This window comes from Onychomys torridus, chromosome 8 (assembly GCF_903995425.1).
Source record: "Onychomys torridus chromosome 8, mOncTor1.1, whole genome shotgun sequence".
Taxonomy (NCBI): Eukaryota; Metazoa; Chordata; class Mammalia; order Rodentia; family Cricetidae; genus Onychomys; species Onychomys torridus.
The window spans coordinates 59,178,999-59,204,021 of NC_050450.1; the positions used below are offsets into that span (position 1 = coordinate 59,178,999).

Sequence of the window (25,023 nt, forward strand, 5' to 3'; positions counted from 1 at the left end):
GCAACTATGTTCCTTAAGTTTTTAAAAATAAGATAAAATACTGACTCTGGAAGAAACATTCACAAATTTGGTTATATTATGATATAAGTTTCCTTGTTAAAAGGTAATCTAAAAAGCTGAAGAGGGAAGTTATACACTGTGAGGAAAAAATGTGTACCTCATGCTTCCAAAATGATCAAAACTCTGCAAAGTCCTTCTATAAAACAAAGGTCCAGTAGAAAAACAATTGGAGTATATGAATATACAGTTACAAAGGAGGTAGCAGTTAGCTCATAATATATATTTAGAAATCCTAGCTGGGCAGTGGTAGCACATGCCTTTAATCCCAACACTCGGGAGGCAGAGGCAGGTGGATCTCTGTGAGTTCAAGGCCAGCCTGGTCTACAAAGCCAGTGACAGGACAGCCTCCAAAGCTGCAGAGAAACCCTGTCTGGGGGGGGGGGGGATAAATAAACAAACAAACAAAAAAAATCAAGTTTGAGTGTGGTGGTGCATATCTTTAATCTCAGGATTAAGGAGGCAGAGTCATTTGAATCTCTGTGTTGGAGGGCATCCTGGTTTAGTTTGTGAGTTGTAGGACAGCCAGGGTACATGGAGAAACAAACAAACAAAATCAGATATATTAGGAATCAGGGACATGCAAATAAAAGTGGGATTCTATTTTAGTTTAAAAAAGGCTCTGAAGTCTTCCAGATTTGTTTCTGTTGAACCATTGGTGGTTCATGTGTGCAGAACAGATACAGCAGCTTTCATTACATGGGACGTTCAGTTGACTGTTGTAGAGCTTGCAGCTCATGTTGCGTCCTTCCCCTTTCTCCTAATAATGTCTACTCTTTTTGGAGAGGTAGTGTCAGCAGTTTGTCCTCACTCTGTCTCTGTTGTGGTGGTATTGTGTTCCCCAAAATATTGTGCACCCTAATAAACTTATCTGGGGTCAGAGACAGAACAGCCACAATATTAAACATAGAGGATAGGCAGTGGTAGCACACGCCTTTAATCCTAGTATTCCAGAGGCAGAAATCCCTCTGGATCTCTGAGTTCAAGGCCACATTAGAAACAGCCAGACATGGTAACACACACCTTTAATCCCAAGAAGTGAGCCTTTAATCCCAGGCAGTGATGGCAGAAAGTAGAAAGATATATAAGGCATGAAGACCAGAAACTAGAAGCATTTGGCTGGTTAAGCTTTTAGGCTTTTGAGCAACAGTTCAGCTGAGATTCATTCTGGATGAGGACACAGAGGTTTCCAGTCTGAGGAACTGGCGAGGTGAGGTAGCTGTGGCTTGTTCTGCTTCTCTGATCATCCAGCATTCATTGCAATACCTGGCCTCAGGTTTGATTTTATTAATAAGACTCTTTAAGATTCATGCTACACTCTGTTGTTTGGAATGTTATAACTGTCTATTTGTGTAATTTTTTTCTTTTTTAATATTTTTAAGATGTGTATGTGTGTGTGGGTGTGTCTTACAATGTAGCCCAGGGTAACCTGGAACTTAGAGCAGTATACCTGTCTCAGCCTCCTGAATGCTGCGCTTATAGGAATGAATAACCACAGCTGGCTCCCTGCTTGAGTGCATGTGTGTGTGCACGTGCATACATGCATGCTTGTGTATCTGTCTGTCTGTGTGTGTTTGAGACAAGGTCTCACTATGTAGCCCTGGCTGTCCTGGAACTTGCTATGTAGACCAGGCTGGCCTCGAACTCACAGATCCACCATATGCCTTTGCTTTGGGAGTGGTGGGATTAAAGTGTGTACCATTATGCCAGGTCCTCCGAATGGTTCTGAATTGGGCTGTTAGGGAATGTGGAATTCGAGGATGTTCATATGCTGTGCTGCTACTTGAGCGCCATCCTAGAGTTAGTAATAACTTTTGTTAGGTGTTGGAAATTCATCATCTTTTTAATTCAAAGAGGAGCTTATTAAGAGGTGACATGCTGTATAGAGTCCGTGGATATAAACCATCCTTGTTATAGTTACTGTCACCTGGTAACAGGTGTTGAAGAAAACGCCTTATGACACTCAGCACTTTGCCCTGCTGGCTGATCATCAGCTTCAGCAAAGCACTAGATTGCAGTGAATGATCATTTTAGTCTCCATTGTCCATAAGGTCTAGATCATTAGATCGTAGAGATAAGGCAAAGATCTCTGTGAGATCAGATGACCTGGATTTATTTATTTATTTGTTTGTTTGTTTGTTTTTCGAGACAGGGTTTCTCTGTGTAGCCCTGACTGTCCTAGAACTCATTCTGCAGACTGGGCTGGCCTCTAACTCAGATCCAACTGCCTCTGCCTCTCCAATGCTGGGATTAAAGGCATGCACCACCATTGTCTATAGAGCTGGCTATTTTAAACTTGAAAAAGTAGGATGGTTCATGAAAAAGACCTTAGAATTTGAAACTAGGTGTAACCATTTGAAAAAACTGAAAGTTACCCATAAGTACTGAGTTTAGAATGGACAGTTTACATGTCAAGATAAAACAATAGAAAATCAAATAAAATAAAAGATACTTTTATCCTGCATTATTTGGTAGTATTGAATTTTATTTTGGTTCCTAGTCTCAGTATTACAACAGAAAATGTATTATGAAAAGGCAGGATTTAAGATTTCCCTGCACTTGCCTTCAAGTGTGTGTGATTATGATGAGACTCGTAGTTTTGTACATCCTAACTTCCTCTTTTGAAAAAAATTTCACTGCTTATGATGCACATGTAAAGGTCAGAGGACAACTTGGCAGCAGTTGGCTCTTTCCTTCTGTGGGTTCCCTGGATCAAGCTCAGTTCTTTAGTCTTTGTGACAAGCACCTTTATCTGCTGAGCCGTCTTGATGTCCTAACTTCTTCAACTCCTATGGGTATATGTATTGATCAAAATGAGTTGTTTTTATAAATGGAAGACATTTGGAATCATCTCACCAGAAATCAAAAGTTAAGAGAGGGGCTGGAGAGATGGCTCAGCAGTTAACACACTGGCTGCTCTTCCAGAGGTCCTGAGTTCAGTTCCCAGCAACCATGTGCTAGTTTACAACTATCTATAGTGAGATCTGGTGCCCTCTTCTGGCATGCAGGCAGGACACTGTATACATAACAAACAAACAAGCAATAAATATGTGTTTAAAAGAGTTATAAGAACATTATGCCATTTTTATCTTACCTAAAAGGTGGAGGTGGGCTGGCTGGGGAGAGGTAATGGGTTAGACTTCAATTCCTGGAACCTATAGGTGAAAAGAAAAGGTGTGGTAGGTGTGGTAGCATGAGAGAGGTGAAGACAGGCCTACTGGCTAGCCACCCTAACCTACTAGGTAAGTTGGAGGTCAGTGACAGACCCTATCTCAAAAAACAAAACAAGACCTCAGGAGGCTGGTGCCTGAGGAGTGACACCTGCAGTTGTGTGATTCACACATATGTGTGCACCCATGCATGTATATGCATGCACACACCTAAACAAATCATATCTGTGTTGCTGAAAAGAACAAACAAGCATATACATGCATTGCTATGGAAATACAAATTAGAAGTACCTTTTTGAAAAACATGGTATGAAATCATTACATATAATTTCTTTTTTTTTTTTCTTTTTTTGTTTTTCGAGACAGGATTTCTCTGTAGCTTTGGAGCCTGTCCTGGAACTCTCTTTGTAGACCAGGCTGGCCTCGAACTCACAGAGATCCACAAGAGATAGAATTATGGCTAGCATCTGTTAATTCTGCTATTTTCTAAATTTGTATCATTTTAAAGTTTAAAATACAGCACTGATATTTACTTTACTTGCCGTTCCTACTATGGTTGTGAAGTTGGGTTTTGTGCTTCTTTCAGGTTAAGGAACTGAATCATTATCTGGAGGCTGAGAAGTCTTGTAGGACTGATCTGGAGATGTATGTAGCTGTTTTGAACACTCAGAAGTCTGTTCTGCAGGAAGATGCTGAGAAATTGAGGAAAGAATTGCATGAAGGTAGATAAATATGTTGTGTATATTTTTACTTTATTCCAAGAGAAATTCCAAAGTAAAATTTATATTGATTAGTAACAGCAACAAATCCTAAACCACCAATGCAGCATGCTAGTGATTCAATTTAAGCTTTATCATCAGTTTGAAAGCTCTTGTGAAAACTGCTAAGGGAATTTGGATTGTTAGCAGCTTCTCCTTCCACCATCAGCACAGTGATAACTTCACCAGGCATGAGCTCTGGACAGAAAGGTAATGAAGTGAGACCTTCTGCATAATCATCTAGAGAGAAGGAGTTAGCAAAAGTGAGAGTTGGGTGGAGGGCCTCGGGTAGTATCCTGCTCTCTACAGGCCAGTTTTGATTTCACTGTTGAAGTAGCAGTGTGATGTACAAGTGAACTCTGTATTTCCACAAAAAAATAAAAAAAATTAAGGGACTGGAGAGATGGCTCAGAGGTTAAGAGCAGTGGCTGTTCTTCCAGAGGTCCTGAGTTCAATTCCCAGCAACCACATGGTGGCTCACAACCATCTGTACTTAGATCTGGTTCCCTCATCTGGCCTGCAGGGATACATGTAGGCAGAACACTATATATGTAATAAATAAATCTTTAAAAAAAAATTAAAAAGCAACTGGGCCAGTGTGTGGTGGTTTACACCTATAATCTTAACACTTGAGAAGCTGAAACAAAGGAATTATGAGTTTGAGACCAGCCTGGTCTACAGGGTAAGACTCTCAAAAAAGGAAAGAAAAAACAAAACAAAACAAAACAAAACAAAACCAAACCAAACCAATACAGATTGGAGAGATAGGTCAGCAGTTAACACACTACTATTCTTTGTCTGTGCCCCCCCCCCCCCCCCTCCACTACAGCATTTCACTGTGTAGCCCTAGCTGTCCTGGAACTCACTCTGTAGACCAGGCTGGTCTCAGACTTATAGAGATCCGCCTGCCTCTGCTGAGATTAAAGGTGTGCTCCACAACTGCCCTGTGAGCACTGCTGTTCTTATAGATTTAGTGGGCAACTCACAATTACCTATAACACTAATGCCTGCTCTGGGGTATCCAGGGTTCTGTTCAGACCTCTGCAAGTACTTGTACTTGTGTGCATATAATCATACCCCCCTCATATATGCATAATTGAAAATTAAAAGTAAAATACTTTCAAAAATCATTTATTTTTTGAGATCATAATATAATTGCATCATCTTTCCCTTCCATTTCTTCCTCCAAATGAACCCTCCCATAAGTCTTATTGTCTTTCAAATTCTGGGCCTCTCTTTTAAAAACAAAACAAAACATTAAAAAAAAAAAACAAACCAAAAAACAGGCAAACAAATTCTTCCAAAACAAACCAAAAGAAAAAACCACTATAAAATTGAATACTTGGGATAGAGTGGTAACTGCTATTTTCTTGACACATCAGATAGCAAGATAGAGCAACACATGTAGCAACCGCAATTCTGAGGTCACAGTGAGTGTGAGTGAATAAAGATGGAGACTGGTGGCACACCTGTGATCCATTTAGACCTAGAGGCAGGAGAGCCAGGAGGAGTTCAAGGTCATCTTTAGTTGCCACTTATCAAGTTGGAATCCAGCTCAGGATAGAGACCCCATTCCCCTACACCCCCAGAAGACACCTGTAGCAACCATACTGAAACATGAAAACAGTTGTAATTTCTGTTGGAAATGGTTGTGAGTATTGTTATGCTCCTGTGGTTCGTTGGCTACATTTCACAATAGTACAATAGAAGGAAATGAAATCCTGCTAGGGGATAGTGAAAATAAAGTTGTAACTCCTGAGCTATAGCCCCAGCCTCCTCTTATTTATTTATTTATTTCTTATACAAATTGAAATCTTACTGGAAAGATATTTTAGTGTACAGGATGTAGTCTGTAGTGGTAGAATCCTATAGTGAATACTTTTATCAAATGCTATGGATAATAGAGATGTGAACAATATATAGAATTATATATGATCTAGCTTTCCCTTCCAAATAGTTGAAAACTGAAACACATGCCTAAAGAATTACTACATAAAATGTTGTGAAAATATCCCAACCTTTAAGCGGGTCTTGACCTTCAGGAAACAATTTTTACGTGTGCTGTTGGAATCAGAAAGACACCTATACTGTCAGTGGGTGTCCAAAAGAGGTTTCAATTTGATTAAAATTAAAGTTGTCAAGTTATTTAATTTAAAATTTAGGTCTAACCCTTCTAAAAATAGTGTAAGTCATTGAGGTTATCAAACCTTCCTAATATATATGAGAAAATATCAAAAGGTCCATTAAAATGAGGAAGAAAAAACAATAATTTCTGGTGATTGGGGACTTAGTTTGGTGGTAGAGCACTTGCCTAGCAAGCACAATGCCCTGAATTTGGTCCTCAGCTCTAAAAGCAAGCAATTAAAACAAAACAAGAACTCTAGTACTGACACATGATACATCAAGAAAGTGTCTTGCAGTGGTCGAAATGGCGCAGTGGCCAAGTCTAATGACCTGCATTTAATCCTCAGGATCTGCATGGTAGGAGGAGAAACCTAACTTCTGCAAGTTGTCCCTGACCTTCACATAAACACAACCACACACACAAAATAACTAATTTAAAATAGTAAGAAATAAAAGATAAAAATTGAGAAGCAATGTAACAGTCTGCCAGCAGGTTACAGTCTAACCTGGTCATTAGGGATGCAGTCATAGCTAGGCAGCTGCTGATTAGAGCCACCATACAGCTGCCCTACTGGGAAGTGGGTTGAGATGGGGCATTACTACTGACAGAAGAGTGGCCAGTTCTTTTTGTCCTTTAGATAGGTTTCTCTAAAAATCAAACAAACCCAGGCAGTAGTGGCGCACACCTTTGATCCTAGCTCTTGGGAGGCAGAGGCAGGTGGATCTTTGAGTTGGAGGCTAGCCTAGTCTACATAGTGAGTTCTAAGACAGCCAAGGCTAAATAGAGAAACCCTGTCTTGAAAAACCAAAAAAACAAAACAAAAAAGAATATTTAAAAAATTTTTTTTGAAAAATGTTTTTGGAGGCAGAGGTTGCCCAGACTGTTCTTGAACTCTCAAGCTCCTCATTAGCTTGTGCTCAGACTACTATATCCAGCCGAAAGAAGTTATGCTCAAATGGTGCTTTCTAAAGTCAAGTTTTAAGTGTTTTTTGAAACATGGAACACAGGCCTTTGTGTGTAACTAAGGGAGTATAAGCAAAGTGGGTCAGCAGGTGTGATGGCACACACCTAGAACCCTAGTACACCAGAGGTGGAGAAAAGCTTCTAAGTTCTTGGGCTACACAGTGAATCCACCTCACCAATCCCCTGTAGTTCAGCAAATTAGTATGCAAGAGAAAATGGACAGATACGGTACTGGAGTAGTGGACATGGGCCAGGTCATGGAGACTTTATACTTTAGAGGTTAGGATTTATCAGGTGGGAAGTAAATGAGCCTTTGAAGATTTTTAAAACAATATTGTATTTTTTCATTATTAGGTTTGTGTATGGTATATTGTGTCCCAGGAGAACATAGTAATAATTAAACTGCTCTATGTCCTACAGTCAAGAAACACTAACAATTTTTTATTTAATTCAGGTTTTCTAAAACTTACAAAGTGCAGAAGTTGTTTGTCCCTTCCTAAGGGCATAGTTGGGGTGACTCTGCTTCAGAGGGTTGGTGGGGATAGTCATCATATTCAGATGTAGGTTACTCCTTGGTGTCAGTCAAGAGGCAAACTCAGAATAGAATGCTGGCCCGACCTGTAGGAGGCCTGTGCTAAAGAAGTTGCCTACCATTAAAGTGCAGTGTTGTTGATTGGGGCCTCCCAAACAGTGTGCCGTCTCCTGGAGCAAGAACGACAGCAACACAACCAGTTAAAGCACACATGGCAGAAGGCCAATGACCAGTTTCTGGAGTCTCAGCGCTTGCTGATGAGAGACATGCAGCGGATGGAGATTGTGCTAACTTCCGAACAGCTCCGACAAGTTGAAGAACTGAAGAAGAAAGATCAGGTGAATAGGTTGTTGGTTTTTTTTTTTTTTTTTTTTTAAGATTTATTTTACTTTTAATTATATGTATTTGTATATTTGTGTGTAAGAGTTGTGTACTTGGGTGCACATTGAAGCTGGGGGCATCAGATCCCTTGGAGTTACAAGTGATTGTGAGCCAAACTCAGATAGATACTGTGCAAGAGCAGCAGGCACTCTGAAACTCTGAACCATCCCTCCAGCTCCAGATAGATTGTTTCTTAGGAATCACTGTTAATAATTGTGCTCCCTTCTGTATTGTCTTGTGTATGTTGGAGGCTAATCTAAGCTGGAGCAAGATGTTTTGTGCCATTTTATTATCATTTCTTTTTGATGTTGGGGAATCAAATGTAAGGGCCTTGCTCATGCTAAGGAGATGCTGCCCCATTGTGCAACATCGATAACCCGTATTGACTTTATTTTTAATGTCACTTTGAAAAAACATAGTAGCCAACCAGATCAGGTAGCACAAACTTATAATCCCAGCACTTGGGTCTGTAGTTGGAGAGTAAAGAATCTGAGATAGCAAGACTCAGCTCAACTTTATAAATTCTCTCATCCTGGGAAGAAACTGATTTAGAAATAACCCTCTTTTGAGACTGAAGGATGCAGCAGTACATATTTCTGAGAAAATTTTCTCAGTAGGATGTCGTCCTCTTAGGACTTCTGGTTTTTCAGAGCAGGCCAAATTTTTGGTGACTTTGCTCTGCAAATCTGATAGGGTAGAGGTTGGGAGTAGTGGCCTACACCTCAAACCCCAGTACTTTGGAGGCTGAGGCAGGAGAACCGTGATTTCAAGGACAGTCTAGGTTATGTAGTGAGAGCATGTCACACAGCCAACCTCACTGCCCAAACAGAGGATGAGAATGGAGCCGCAGAGTTGGGAAGGCTATAGGCGTTCAGAATGCTGCTTTCCAGATGCTCTGTTTCTCATTTGAAAGTTGCTTCAGTTAAATGAATAATGTAACACTAATGGTTTCTCATAGAAAAAGTTGCTTGTTTGCAATACAAAGGGAGGGACTTGAGAGTCCAGCTGTTAAGAGCACTTGATCTTGCAGAGGTCTTGGTTTCAATTCCTAGCACCCACATGGTAGCTCACAATCATCCACTCTTGTTCCAGGGGTTCTGATGCCCTGACCTGATGCCCTCTTCTGACCTCTGAGAGCATCAGGCACTCTTGTGGTGTACATGCATACATTTAGGCAAAACACTAACACAAGATAAAAATTAATCTAAAACATTTTTAAAATACAAATGAAGTAATATCAAGCAAAAAAATCCTCCTTGACATCCCACACTGCTTTTTCCAGTAGCAACTTTATTTCTAACTTTGGTAGTATCTTCTAGATTAGGTCTGTGTATTTTTCACCATGTATTTAGTATTGTCTTCTCCATGTGCCTTGAACCATTCTTTTTTTTTCTGGTTTTTCGAGACAGGGTTTCTCTGTAGCTTTGGAGCCTGTCCTGGACTACCTCTGTAGACTAGGATGGCCTCGAACTCACAGAGATCCACCTGCCTCTGCCTCCCGAGTGCTGGGATTACAGGTGTGCACCACCACCATCCGGCCTTGAACCATACTCTTAAGTATTATTTTCTAAGTTAATTTCCCCAAAGCATTATCCTGGGTGTGTGGTTTTATTCCAGTTCTGTCTCACTCTTGTTAACTAGTAGAGTAGCTCATAATTTACTTAATCTCCTCCTGTAGTGGACATCCAGGGCCACCTCACTTTTGTTCTTTTGTCATAAACGGGATAGCTATGCAAAAGTGTTCTCCACTTTTCTAGGTATTAAAATATTTAGCCGGGCAGTGGTGGCGCATGCCTGTAATCCCAGCACTCGGGAGGCAGAGGCAGGTGGATCTCTGTGAGTTTGAGGCCAGCCTGGTCTACAGAATGAGTTCCAGGACAGGCACCAAAACTACACAGAGAAACTCTGTCTCGAAAACAAACAAACAAACAAAAAAACCAAAAATATTTTAATTTGCTGTATGTAGGTTAGATTTTGTTTCTCAGTTTTCAATTTTAATTATTTTTCTTTTAATTCATACTTAAAGTATAGATTTTTATCTCACTAAAATAGTCTTTTACTTTGAGGATGATTGTTGAAGCCTTTATTAATATTTGTTGTGTTAGCATTGTGCCAAGGCTTTATGATGCTGCATCTCCAGTGTTTCTCAGCAAACAAAAAACTCTCCACGAGGAGGCATTACATAGCCATGCTTGTGTTGTAGAGTAGGAAGCAGGCAGAGGAGGAGATGGCGGTGCTCAGGTTGGAGCAGTTCGGCCCAGAGTTTAATTACTTAATCACCCGCCTGTCTGTTCCTGCCTTCACTTTTCACGCACTCACCACATGTCAGGCTTGTCAGCCTTCTGCTGACACAGGCCTGCTCTTCTGTTTTATACATGCTTCATTTCTCCTGGAGCCCTTAGTGATGTTCTCTTCCTTACCTGGCAAATACATCTTACTGTCTTTCAAGATTCAGCTCTAGCAATTACATCCTTTGGGTCCCCTTTGCTGGCTCCCTTAAATGCATCTAATCTGTGATTTTTTTCCTCCTGCAGACTTCTATGTGTGCTTGTAATTATATTTGTTCCTCACTAGACAGAAAAGATAAGGTCATCTTTGCTGAGTGAATCATTACTTGGAATTTGATCATCTTTTTGTATTTTATATTAATCTCCCTTATCCTCTTTCCCCTCCCCTCTCTTCCCTCTTTCTTCTCTCTCTCTCTCCTTTTTTTTTTTTTTTTTAAAGTTTTGTGAGATAGGGTCTCACTACTAAGCCCAACCTGGCCTTGGATTTGTGCCTCCTACCTTTGCCTCCCAGATTGCTGGCATTACCGCCACCATCAGTAGTACCAGCAGTTGTACATGCTTTGAATGGGAGTGTGATGTCAGACTGACTCTTCCCGTTTTCTGTCGTGAGATGGCATTGTTCTATGTAGTTTTCCTGTTTTGGATGATTAGGAGCAGGGTGTTGCTTTTCTTTTGTTTGCCTTACTTTCGTAGTGTGCTTTTTAAAAAGTTGCTTCCTGATTTTCTTACTTTGTGCTTACGGTAGTAAAATGGTGAGGTTATATACCGATTATAGAACAAATAATCTTGTGTCTAATTTTTTGTTCTCATAAAGATTTCTGTTCTTGTTTTGAGTGGTCGAAGAACTGTATGACTCTTATATATAGATTACCTGGGTAGCTAAATAATGTTCTTTTTTCTAACTTTAGGAGGAGGATGAACAACAAAGGCTTACTAAGAGAAAAGATAACAAAAAACCAGACACTGAAGAAGAAGTAAAAATACCAGTAGTATGTGCTTTAACTCAAGAAGAATCTTCAACACCCTTATCAAATGAAGAGGTATGGTGAATTTATGACTACAGCTATTTTATATGGTGGATGGGAGAGGCTGAGATGAGAGGCTTTCTGGAGCCCAAGACTCAAAAGTATTTAAAAAAATTTTATACGTAATGTTATAATTTTTAGTTTATTTCTATGTCAGTCAGTTACCTTGTATATTAGTGAGGGTATTGATCATTGTGATTAAACACCATAACCAAAAGCAACTTGGAGAGGAAAGTTCTTTAGTTTATAATACTCTGGTCATACTCCATCACAGAGAGAAGTTAAAACAGGAACTCAGGGCAGGATCTGGGAGTCAGGAACTCATGCAGAGGCCATGGAAGAAAGCAGTTACAGGCTTGCACCCCAGAACCACCTGTCCAGGGTTGACACAGCCCACAATGAGTTGAGCTCTTGTACATCAATTAATCCATAACATGTTCCTCAAGCTTGCCATAGGCAAATGCTCTGGTGGGAGTATTTTTTTTTTTAATTGAGGGTTCTCTTCCCAAGTGACTCTAGCTTGTGTCAAAAAACTAATCAGGACACCTTGTTTATGTGGAAAGTACTTAAGTGAAAATGGGATAAAATGGTAACTTTGTTCTTAGTTACTCTTGCAACATTATAACACTATTTGAAAACATACTGAAGTTTCATTCATCCTTTAAAATTAGTAGATATTCCTTTATGGGTAGTTCCAAAATGTCATACATTAGAACAAGTCTTTAAATGAAAAGGTTTTTGTTTTGTTTTGAAGCAGGATTGAGGGTTTATTGAAGATTATTATAATTATTATTTTGGTTTTTCAAGACAGGGTTTCTTTGTGTAGCCCTGGTTGTCCTGGAACTCACTCTGTAGACCAGGCTGGCCTTAATCTTATAGAGATCTGCCTGTCTCTGCCTCCTGAGTCCTGGGATTAAAGTCATGCACCACTATCCAGCTTAAAAGATTATTAGAATAACAAGTTTAAGCCCAGAGTTAATAGAAAAGAGTCAGGGGAAAGGATAAGATGGATTCAAGTGTGAGCTTTTCAAAGTCACCTGATGTCTTTTTAAAAAAGATTTGGTGTATATATGGATACATGTGTACATATATATTACATACACATATATACATATATATTTAAACATAGGTGTTTTTTGCCTACATGTACGTCTATGCACATGTGCATGTAGTGCTCACAGAGGCCAAAGGAGGGCCTGAGATTCCTGGGACTGGAATTACAGATGGTTGAGACATCCCAGAGGATGCTGGGAATCAAGCCCACATGGAAAAGCAGTCAATGCTCTTAACTGTAGAGCCTTATCTCTAGCCCCTGATGTCTGTTTTTAATGTGAATTATGGTGGGGGGACGACAGAGTCTTGGCATGTAGCCCAGGCTGACCTTGGGATTGGTTACAAAAGCTTGCCACTTGTTCAGTTCTAGTATCAGGGCTTCAGCTCTGAATAGAAGGTACAGTTTGGCAGACTGCATTGATGCATCGAGGAGAGTGCAAGTGTTGGGATGCAGTATGTCAGATGCTGTGCCTGTGGTCTGTCATCTCATACCTATAGTATGGTAAGGGTCTCTGCATTAATTTCCTGCCTTTGACTTCTCATACTCTGTTGTACCCTCAGCATTACTGTCCAGTTCTCTTCCTTTAGTGTGGTTGCTGTCAGATCACTCTTGTATGCAAAACCACCACTGACTACCACAACCTACATCATTGAGTGGAAATTCTTTACATAGACTGTTGAAACTCACATCCTCTGCAAGAGCAGCAAGTATTTTTAACCATTGGGCCATCTTTTTAGCCTCAAGAAGGATTTTCTTTAAAATAAACAAACAAACATTTTTATTTTAGTATACAGAGTGGGGTGGGGTGGGGGGCACTCAGCATGCAAAGGGAGGTCAGGACTGTTTTTCCTTCTATCTTGTGGGACCTGGGAGTCAAAATTAGGTCTTTGAGCTTGGCAGCAAGTGCCTTTACCTACTGACCTATTTCTCTGGGCCAGAAAGAGTTTCCTAATACCTATCCTTTCTTTGGTAAAGGAAATACTTTTGTATCTAGTGCCTTTAGAATCAAAATAAGAACGCTCCTTTCCCTTCTCACTTTCCTCTTGTTCTCACTTCACCATGGTTAGGCCTGGCTGCTTGTGATCCATACCTGTAAGTGTTGTTTATGCTGTCCTTGTTGCTTATGATTTCATACTTACAAGGTCCATAGCTACAGCTAGAGTGCTTGCTTAACCTGTGTAAGGCCTTAGTTTGATCTCCAGCATTGGAAAGGTGGGGAGTTCAGTCATATGCACTTGCCTAATTTTCACCTCCTTTCCCAGCTGGTAAACAGTTGCAGTTAAATTGAATACATTTTCCTAACAGGGATGTTGTTTCTGTTTAGTTTGCAAATTTACTATGAACCATGTATAGTACACTTCCCTGGTGGCTTATATTTTTGTCTTTATTTGATAGCTTGACATTAGTTTCTTTTTTTTTAATTTAACAGACACTGAAAAGTATGATGCCCTTGTTTTTGTACATTTTTTGTTTTAGAGCACACACTAAGGACTGACTGGCAGTTCTGCTCTGCATTTTTTTAAATACTTAGACTCAGAAGAATGTCTCTATCTTTTTGTTTAGATAGTACATGGCATTTGCATCATGCAGTAATCTGTCTGGGAATGTTTAGAAAACAGGAATGGAGAATTTATGACTTACAAAGAAGTATTTCTGTTATTTTTGCTTCTTTTTTAACAGCTATCTCATACTGTGCATATCATTTCCCAGCCTTTAAAGTATATTTTAGACTTTCAACTGGAGGAATCAGCTCCATGGCAGAATGTTGACCAGCATGCATGAAGTCCTAGGTTTAGTTCTTGGTAGTAGCAACTGTGGTGGTATTGTGTTCTCCAAAATATTGTGCACCCTAATAAACTTATCTGGGGTCAGGGCACAGAACAGCCACTAGATACAGAGGCTAGAAAATGGTGGCACTCACGCCTTTAATCCTAGCATTCCAGAGGCAGAAATCCCTCTGGATCTCTGTGAGTTCAAGGCCACATTGGAAACAACCAGGCGTGATGACACACACCTTTAATCCCTGAAAGTGAGCCTTGAATTCCAGGGAGTGATGACTGAAAGCAGAAAGATATATAAGGTGTGAGGACCAGAAACTAGAAGCATTTGGCTGGTTAAGCATTCAGGCTTTTGAGCAACAGTTTAGCTGAGCTTCATTCGGATGAGGACACAGAAGCTTCCAGTCTGAGGAAACAGGATCAGCTGAGGAATTGGCAAGGTGAGGTAGTTTTGGCTTGTTCTGCTTCTCTGATCTTCCAGCATTCACCCCAATACCTGGCCTCAGGTTTGATTTTATTAATAAGACCTGTTAAGATTCCTGCTACAAGCAACTGTCACCTCCACCACGTGTATATGTATTTTCAACTTTCAGACCTGATGTTTTGCATTTTCAGTGTTGAATATAATTGTTTTATGTTCAGAATCATAATTTAATTTGGCTGGTAAATTAAAATTAATATGGAATGCTTTGGAGACTTAGATTCATTGCTAAGGACATTTAATCTTTTTGAGCACTCCCATATCATCTTTATCTTGGTACTTAGATTATGCTTTTTCACTATGAAAGTAATAGGAAAATATTATGAAGCATTTCTGAAGTATAGGAAGGGCCATACAAATGAAAGTAATTGTTTTGACTACCCAGAGAAAACTGTCTCTAATGTTTTGGCATGTGCCATTCACCTTTTTTCTGTTTCCTTTTCCAAAGATAGCATAAATATGTTCCCATTTGTTTTGTTTATTTGCTTTCCTTTATTTTGTTTGAGACAGACTTTATGTATCCCAGGCTGACCTTGAGCTTCTGAGCTTTCTGCCTCGTATCTTCCTTGTGTTGGAATTACAGGCATGTGACATCATGCCTGACTGGTACTTTGCAAACATACTCTACATAGTGACTACATGCTTATGAATGTTCCTCCTTGGTTAAATCTACTTTAAAGTTTTTGCACCCTTAAATTTTTTAATCCATGTAATGAAATTTTAATATGTAAATGTACCATAATCCCTTTGGCTATTTTCCTACTACTTTGTTGCCAGGTTTTAATTTATGAGGTGCCTGACAGCATGAAGTGGTCGGTACCTTTGGAACAACCTGCTTTTAACTTTTCTGTCTTTTTTCCTCAGGCCTAGTATGTGTTAAACAAGTGTTGTACCACTGATATGCATCCCCAGCTCATGGTTCTCCTAGAAATGAGAGCCATAGCCTGCCTTGCAAGCACAGGGAGAAACTCAGGACCGGCCAGTTTGAATGATTCTGGCAGCCTTTGGGCCATAGGAACTTGCTTTGGTTGTTTGGGGCCTACCTGTTCCTGGGTGATTTGGGGCAGGGGAAATAATGGCTTGGTGAAAAATGGATAAAGGAGTAGTTGGGGGTATGGATCTGAGATTGTCCAGTTTACATGTGAGGATTGTTTCCAAGCAGGCAGTAGCCAGTGCTAGGATGTATAGTCTTTGCCTGTAGAGTACAAGCATGACTAATACACCACTTACCAAATTGGTTATATTATTTTGCTGCTGTAAAAAAAAAAGCAGGTTGTTCATTAAATAATGCTGTAATGCTATTATATATAATTTTCCTTGCACAAATCACTGTAATGTATCTCATTATTTAAGTCCTTAGAAAAAGAATAGATAAGTTTAGGGCTGGAGAGAAGGCAATCAATCAATCAATCAATCTTTGCCAGGTGGTGGCAGCAGCGGCAGCGCATGCCTGTAATCCTAGCACTCGGGAGGCAGAGGCAGGTGGATCTACAAAGCCTGGTCTACAAAGTGAATTTCCAGGACAGCCTCCAAAGCTACAGAGAAACCCTGTCTCGAAAAAAAACAAAAACAAAACAAAAACAAAAACAAAACATAGATAAGTTTAAAGGCATTAGCATTTTTTAGGTAATTTAAAATATTGTAGAATCATATATTAGAAAGACTACAGACTAGTCTTTTGTTTTTGTATTTATTATTTATCCTGGTGGGAGCATGTGTGTCATGGCACATGTGTGGAGCTAAGAGGCAGCTTGTGAAATTGAGTTCTCTTCTTCTACCAGGTGGTTTGAGGTAAAGCTCAGATCATCAGGCTTAGGGGAAAGTGCCTATAAAAGTGGAGCCATCTTGGTGGCCAGGGACAGTTTTCACTTCCTTAGCTGTTCGTATTTCTCAAGCTATTGCTAAGGTGAAGGACTAGTAGTTCTTTAAGTGGCCATCACAACTTCATGTCACTTCAATATATGTGATCACAGTAGTTGAGTTTTTTAAATTAAATTTATTATATTATTTTGTGTATTATGTGTGTTTTGCCTGCATGCGTGTCTGTCCACCATGTGTGTGAAGTTTTGGATTCCTCTGAAACTAGAGTTTAAATATGTTTGTGAGCCAACATCTGGGTGCTGGGGATCAAACCTAGGTCCTCTGGAAGAGCAGCCTGTGCACCTAACTGCTGAGCCATCTCTCCAGCTCTATGTTAGGATTTTTTAGTTTATTTTCATTTTGTAAGCTTACAGAATAGATTTGTGGTCTAGTTTTGTTTTTATTTGGGACATTTGCCATCATTAGCTTAATTAAATTAATTAATTTATTTAATTAAAATAAGGTTTATTTTCCCAGCAGTTTGAATTTCAGATGACTGAAAATATTTGAAAGGAAAGAAATAGAAGTTAGAAAAAAATTATACCAGATAATAGTTTTAAAACACTTGAAAATAAAAACCAATGAAATCTACTGATGTATTCCTCAGTCTCCTCTAGTTGGTCCATAAAAGGATATTTAAAAGAAAAAGTAGGTCTAACATGGTGACACAATGCCTTTAACCCCGGCACTTGGAAGCAGGGTTAGATAGATCTTTGTGAGTTTCAGTTGAAGCTACATAATGAGACTATCTTAAAAAGTGGGGACATGACATTATCTTAAAGAGCTGTTGGGACTGGGGAGATGGCTTAGCAGTTGATAGCACGGGCTCCTCTTCTAGAGGACCCAGGTTCAAGTCCCACCACCCACTGGCAGCTCACAGCTGTCTGCAACTCCAGCTCCAATGCACAAAAATTTAAATAACTAATTAATTAAAAGAAATAGTTGTCATTTTAATCATTTTTGTTTGTTTTCTGAGACAGAATTTCTTTGTGTAATAGCCCTAGCTGTTTTAGAACTCACTTTGTAGATCAGGCTGGCCTCAAACTCAGAGATCCTTCTGTGTCTGCCTCCTGAGTGCTGGAGTTAAAGGCATGCACCACTATGCCTGGCTTTCATTTTAATCTTTTTAAAAAGGATTTATTTATTTTGTGTGTGTGTGTGTGTGTGTGTGTGTGTGTGTGTGTGCGTGCCTAAATACAGCATACAAGCCACGTGTGTGCATGTACCTACATAGGTGAGCAGAGGGCATTGAATTTCCTGGAACTGGAGTTGCAAGTGGTTGTGAGCCATCATGTAGGTGATCTGGGTCCTGTGCAAGAGTAAACAGTGGTCTTAACCACTGAGCCCCACCTCTTCAGCCCAAGAATAGTCATTTAAATTGAATATAATTAAAAAAAAAAAACTCACTACATTTGTTATTCTTTAATTACCTTGACATTTTTTTTTTGTGTGTGTAGGATTTGCCATTGTACCTTTAGTTACTTTTATTTTCTTGGAGATAGAGTCTTTTTGCATAGCTCTGACTGTTCTGTAACTCACTATGTAGACCAGGCTGGCTTGGAACTCACAGAGGTCTGTGTACTGCTGCCTCCCAAGTGCTGGGATAAAGGTGCATTTAGTTATCTTTATATAATGGTCTAAAGACTTTGATGTGCATCTGTCTCGTGAATGTCTGTCTGTACTTGGGTCTTCAGCAGGCACTTCACACTTAACATGACCAACACTGAATTGCACATGATGTTTGCCAGTTCCTCATTTCTTGACCAGATGTGTAGCAGGCTTTTTTTTTTTTAAGGCCACCAGCCAGCTACCAAATCGTGACATGGAGACTTTTTAGTTTTGAATGCTCAGTCTAGCTTTGGCTCATTTCTGGCTTGCTCTTTTAACCTGTTTCTCTTTATCTGTGCTTGCCTCGAGGCTTTTTTACCACCCTCCCCCCCCCCCCTTTACTCTGTGTCTGCTGCCTGGCAGCTGCCTGGCTTCTAGCCCTGAGCATCTCCCTCATTCTCTCCTCTCTTCTTCCCTCATTGTCTCTTCTCTCTTGAACCTAGATTTTTCTTCCTGTTTATTCTCTCTGCCTGTCAGCCCTGCCTATTCTTTTTCTGCCTAGCTATTGGCTGTTCAGCTCTTTATTAGGCCAATCAGGTGCCTTAGGCAGACAAGGTGAAACAAATGCAACACATCTTTACATTGTTAAACAAGTGCAGCATGAAGAACAGTAACACACCTTTACACAGTTAAAGTAGTATTCTGCAGCATAAACAAATGTAACACATCTTTGCCTAGTTAAATAATATTTCACAGCACCCATGTTCAGAGCATACAGCTTACCTCTGTCTTGTGTCATTACATACAGTATTGTAAGAGCCCATTTACTTGTTTAATCTCTCAAGAAACTATACATATCTTAAAATTAGAAGTTGTATTTTGGGGGTTGGGGATTTAGCTCAGTGGTAGAGTGCTTGCCTAGCAAGCACAAGGCCCTGGGTTCAAGCCTCAGCTCAAAAAAAAAAAAAAAAAAAAAGTTGTATTTAGTTTATGAATCTAACCTGTGCCTGAGTAGTACCCAACATACAAAGATTTATTTGATAAATAGTTGTTCAATGATTATGTCAAGGCAGCAAAATTATTATTATGTGTAATATGTGGCAAAATATATATAGTACATGGTAGCTTTTCTCTTTTGGGGTTCAGAGAATTATCTAACTTGAAAATATATGTTTTTACATTTCAGGAGCATTTAGACAGCACCCATGGGTCAGTTCATTCCTTAGATGCAGACTTGCTGTTACCATCTGGAGATCCATTCAGTAAATCGGACAATGACATGTTTAAAGATGGACTCCGGAGAGCTCAGTCTACAGACAGCTTGGGAACCTCAAGCTCATTGCAATCAAAAGCATTAGGCTATAACTACAAAGCCAAGTCTGCAGGAAACTTGGATGAGTCGGATTTTGGACCGCTGGTTGGAGCAGATTCTGTGTCTGAGAACTTTGATACTGTGTCGCTTGGGTCACTGCAGATGCCAAGTGGATTTATGTTAACCAAAGATCAAGAAAGAGCAATTAAGGCCATGACACCTGAACAGGAGGAGACAGCGTCCCTCCTCTCTAGTGTCACCCAGGGTGTGGAGAGTGCATATGTGTCTCCCAGTGGCTACCGCTTAGTGAGTGAGACTGAGTGGAATCTCCTGCAGAAAGAGGTGAGTTATTCTGACCTTGTTTCTTTTGTTCTCTTTTTGTTTTGAGACAAAGTTTCATGTGGCCCAAGTTAGCCTCCAATTTATTATATAGTGAAGATGACCTTGAAATTCAGAGGATGAATCTTGATTTCCTGTCTGTACCTCTCCAGTGCTGGGATTATAGGTGTATGCCACCACAGCTTGCTCTCTGGAACTCTGGAGGGATTAGGTAACTTTGGCATTAATTATTGATTCAGTAGCTAGTTCCTGGAGTCAGTGCAGGCATGAGCTGCTAGCAAGTATGTTAGCATACCCTTTGTCGAGTCTGCCCTGTCTCTTCTATATGACAGTCACAAAAAGCTGGCTGGCCAGTGGTGTTAACAAGTATCATAGTTAGAGCAGCCTGAATTTGGGCTTTTAGTTTACTGAAGCTGAGTATATGCTGTAATTCACTTGCTCATTTTTCCTTTAGTTCTAAAATACAAAAGTGGTTAAAAACTTGATACAGAGGGTGGGTTTAAGGAGGGTTGGGAAATATGGGAGAGAAAAAAAGGCAGCCTTGATGAAGGGTAATTTTCCTTAAAGTATTTTAAACTTAAACGATTAGGTATTATAAGAATGTAAGTTGTGTCAGCTGGTGGTGGCGCACGCCTTTAACCCCAGCACTTGAGAGGCAGACGCAGGCAGAGCTCTGTGAGTTCAAGGCCAGCCTGGTCTGCAGAGCGAGATCCAGGACAGACTACAAAACTACACAGAGAAACCCTGTCTTGGGGGTGGAGGGGAGGTGTAAGTTGTATTTGCACACTGCTTTACAGATTTCCAAGTCTTTTCACATACCTTGTCTCTTTGAGCTTTATGATTATAATGAGGCAGTCAGGTCATAACTGTTCCCAGTTACAGATGAAGAAACTGGTTCAGAAAGGTCAAGGAAAATCTGGGTTAGAATTGAGGTTTTCTGACACTCGTGCTTTCCCTACTCAGGGTTACTTCTCTTTAAAGAAGCACGCAATGAGTACGTGGAGCAGGCTGCTAACCCTAAATAAACCAGTGTCCTTGAGCGATGCAGGACATGTCAAGAACATGCTTCTTACTGGGGCTGTACCCAGTGTGTCACTGGAGCTGGCCATGGGGATCAGCACTGCCTTTTTCTTCTTCCCACTGGGTAGATAGCATTGAGTGCATGGTATAGCCCTTTTGATTGTTTTGTGTGTTCTTCAAATGTGATGTTTTGTGGCCCTTGGTGATAAGTTGTATCCCTTGTTTTCCTACCATATTTGTACTGGAGGTTATGACTTTTAGAATCTGACTCTGTATTGTAATTTCTTCCTGTAAATCTCTGAAGTATTTACTCTGCTATTCACTGAGTAACACTGGTAAGAGTGTACATTCATTCCTTGAGTATGAGACATAGAATTATTTTGTTCTGCCTGATAAGTGGTAATTTTGGTGCCCTTCAGGTACATAATGCTGGAAATAAGCTTGGTAGACGTTGTGATATGTGTTCCAATTATGAAAAACAGTTACAAGGAATTCAGATTCAGGAAGCTGAAACAAGAGACCAGGTGAGTTTCATTAGAGGCACAGAGTTGTCTTTTCCCCCACCCCCATCTGCTCTATGGAGTGTATCTCTCTGGTTATGGAATAATCTAGCACATACAGTGGCAGCTGATTTTCAGTGAGAGCCCACGAGGACTCTGGATAGTCATGCTTCATTAACATGCCAACACCATATCAGCCAACTTAGCTCTCAGATGTGCTAACAGCACCTTAGCTCCTTTCTCTGCACCCTATCACCCAAAGCCCCAACACCTAAACTTGATGCTGGCCTGATGTCACCCATAGTATACGTCATGGTACAGAGATTAGGGAGGTAAGATTTACTGTGGTCTCTGACAGAGTAATAGCTATCTGGATGTCATGGTGGCCAGAATTTGAACTCTTTGCTTACTGCCTATTTGTTGTAAATTTGTTGACTTGATTAATGGTAATTCATAGGGCATAGAAGTTAAGCTTCTGCAGGTTTGGACTGCTGAACTTGAGGGTAAAGTTCTTTTCCAAATACAAAGTAGAATAGTATGACATTGGTAACACTTAGGAAACAATATAGAATTTGACAAGAGTAGGCCTTGTGAAGGCATGTCAGGAAAAGAGAATATTTTTCTCTGGTTGTTATGAAGATTATTTATTGCCTTTGCCATCAGAATTTGATGGAGGTTAGTATGATGATGTCATATTCTCAAATGTCACTGTAGTCTTTTTCTTTGATAGTTTACAGGTGAAATTTTCAAGCTACTTATAAAACTATGATAATATATTGGCCTCTGATAGCCTGACATGGAAAAGGGCTGTCTTGGATTCCTTAATTATTTCTGTAGACTTTTATTAATGCTTTTTGTGTGCCTGGTATTTTTCTGGATCCTAGTAATTCAGATACAGCTGAACGATGGTTTTGACCCACAAGGACCTTTCAGCTTTACAAACCAAAGGTCAATCTAGCTGGTTCCTAGAGATGAACGTCTACACTAGAGGAGGGTGTGCAGCTTAGTTGTAGACTCAGGAGAGGCAGCATTGTGTTGCTTCTTTTACAGCCTGCTTTCAAATTAGGAGAACTAGAGAAGGAGAAAGTCTATTTAGGGAGGGGAAATGTACAGAGTTGTGAGAGAATGTGTTCCAGGACACATGACTGGTGTGGGGGTTTATAAACTAGTGGGAGAAAGAGTTGCAGAGGAAAGCCAGATAGACCAGTGAGGAGATGTGATAATCAGGGGGGTTAAGTTTAAGCCTGGGGACTTTGGAGGAATTATTGCTTTTAAGCAGGAAAGTCGTTGTAATTCCACTTTTATAAAATTTATAGGGTTCGCCAGGCGGTAGTGGCACATGCCTTTAATCCCAGCACTTGGGAGGCAGAGCCAGGAAGATCTCTGTGAGTTTGAGGCCAGCCTGGGCTACAGAGTGAGTTCCAGGACAGGCTCCAAAGCTGCACAGAGAAACCCTGTCTTGGGAAAAAAAATTATAGGGTTCATGTGAATTGTAGATCAGAGGCAGGGGATAGAGGAGATAGGGAGGCCACCTCTAGATCCTGGAGGGCCTAACAGAAAAGAGGTTTTCAAATGAGATTATGTATGTGAAAAGCTGTTGCTAACTGTAAAGCATAATGTAGTTCTTGAGGTTGTTCATTTCTTTCTGAATTGACAAATCTATGGTACTTCTCCAAAATTTTTTTGGAGTTACTTATTTTTAACTTACAAAAAGTTGTGGGCTGTGGGTGTAGCACAGTCCAGCCATTGCCGAGCATGCATGAGGCCCTGGAATTAACTCCTAGTGCTGATGTAAACAACAACAGTAAAAACCCCACTGCTTCCTTCTTGTTGACTTTTTAAATTATATAGGTGAAGAAACTGCAGGTAATGCTAAGGCAAGCTAATGACCAGCTGGAGAAGACGATGAAAGAGAAACAGGAGCTAGAGGACTTTATCAAGCAGAGCACTGAGGACTCAAGCCACCAGGTGAGTGATGCACAAGAGATGACTTGATTGTTAAAATTACATTTAAAACTCCAAAGGGTAGTTATTTTATTTCTTTTGCTTTGAAGATTTGGCAGTTTTATTTGCTCTTGAGATACATGTATGTATGTGTGTACCACTTGCATGCTTGGTCCCCTTAAGGTCAGAGGAAAGGGATACCCTGAAATTGGAGTTAAATGGATAGTTGTAAGCCACCATGTGTATGCTGGGAACCAAACCGAGGTCCTCTGCAAGAGCAACAAGTTTCTTAACTGCTGAGCCATTTCTCCAGCATCTTGTTATCATGGGTTTTCCTTTGAAATAATCAATTAATGTATTTAATGCATTTCTAAGGGTCTGAAGGATCTGGTTTTTCTTTTCTGTGTTTTCTTTGTTTCCCTTGGTGCACAAGAACCTCACTAACAAGTTAGAAATTGCTGGCTGGGGATGTAACTCAATTGGTAGAGTGCTTATCTAGTATTATTAAGCACTGGCTTTGATCCCTAGCCTTATATAAACTGGGGGTGATGGTACATAGCTCTTATCTATGTTGTACCCAGAGCCCCCCAAAAACCACCAAGAGACCAAATCTGATGCAAAAGCAGAGTCTTCTTACTGTTGTGAGTTGACCTGGGCCTCTTTGTCCATTTGACGCAGCAACAGGGCAGAAGAGACCCCAAGCCAAGTAGCAAGGGGGCAGGATATTTACGGGGAGTAAAGCAAGGGGGTGGAGTCTACAGACTACATAGGAACAGACTCAGGATTGATGCACCTTCCATTCGGAGGTGCAGTCTTTGGTTAGTTTGCAGCTGCAAGAGAACTGTTATTTCTTTCAGTGGTTGCTATGGTTACTACATTTTTTTTCTTTATCATGAGCCATCTAGCTGTAACTTTTAATTGGCTTCTTCTACTATATTGGGACATCTGGTGGGGTTTTCCTGTAAGTAGAGCGAGGGCTCAAGGGCACATCATGCTCTGCCAAGGGCCTACATCCTGTTAGGTGTTTTCCACAGCCTGTCATGGCTGCAGAATAGCCAAGGCAGGGGTCCAGGCAGGGGCCTGAGTTCCTCAATCTCATCACTTGGGAGGTAGGGGCAAGAAGGTTAGAAGTTCAAGGCCATCCTTAGTTATGGAATTGGAGACTAGTCTGGCTGTTTGAGACCTTGTCTCAAGGGCTGGCAAGTTGGCTCAGTGGGTAAAGGTGTTTATCACTAAACCTGAGTTCAGTCCTGGTTCCCACTTCTTCTTTTTCCTCATCCTCTTATTATTGATACAGGGTCTCTCTACATAGCCCTGTCTGTCCTGGAACTCATTATGTAGACCAGACTGACCTTGAACTCAGAGATCCACCTGGTTCTACCTCCAAAGTGCTGGGATTAAAGACATGCATTACTAATGCTTGACAAAAATTGTATTTAGCTATTTATCCAAAAAACAGCTGAGAGATGTTTAGGTGTTTCTAATATTTGACAATGGTGAATTTTCTATGAATATATCTATTGGTGGATACATGGACTGACTTCTTGAGCACAGGGAGAAATGGTGAGAGATTGGGAGGTTTGATAGGCTTACCCTTCAGTTCTAGCTATTTCTGCTGGCCATTAGTTGTTAGACATCTGTAATTCTGTATGCTTTTCTTTTTTAATTTTATAGTTTTTTAAAATACTTTTTAAAAAAGATTTATTTATTTATTATGTATACAGCGTTCTGTCTACATGTATGCCTGCAGGTCAGAAGAGGGCACCAGATCTCATTACAGATGGCTGTGAGCCATCGTGTGGTTTTTGGGAATTGAACTCAGAGGGTCCTCTGGAAGAACATCCAGTGTTCTTAACCTCTTAGCTATCTCTCCAGCCTCTAAAATACT

General features: G+C 40.3%; 1 protein-coding gene across 2 annotated transcripts in view; it reads left to right on the forward strand.

Moving 5' to 3' along the window:
- Rabep1 (rabaptin, RAB GTPase binding effector protein 1) overlaps positions 1–25,023 on the forward strand; it is a 103,285-nt gene that overhangs the window by 52,069 nt on the left and 26,193 nt on the right. Inside the window, exons 6-11 of one of the 2 annotated variants that reach the window (XM_036198033.1) lie at positions 3,814–3,949; positions 7,765–7,943; positions 11,183–11,314; positions 19,207–19,674; positions 21,111–21,215; positions 23,043–23,159. In XM_036198033.1, coding sequence (XP_036053926.1) covers positions 3,814–3,949; positions 7,765–7,943; positions 11,183–11,314; positions 19,207–19,674; positions 21,111–21,215; positions 23,043–23,159 — 1,137 coding nt within the window. The remainder of the gene's footprint in view (positions 1–3,813; positions 3,950–7,764; positions 7,944–11,182; positions 11,315–19,206; positions 19,675–21,110; positions 21,216–23,042; positions 23,160–25,023) is intronic. The other variant, XM_036198034.1, reaches the window with a different exon arrangement.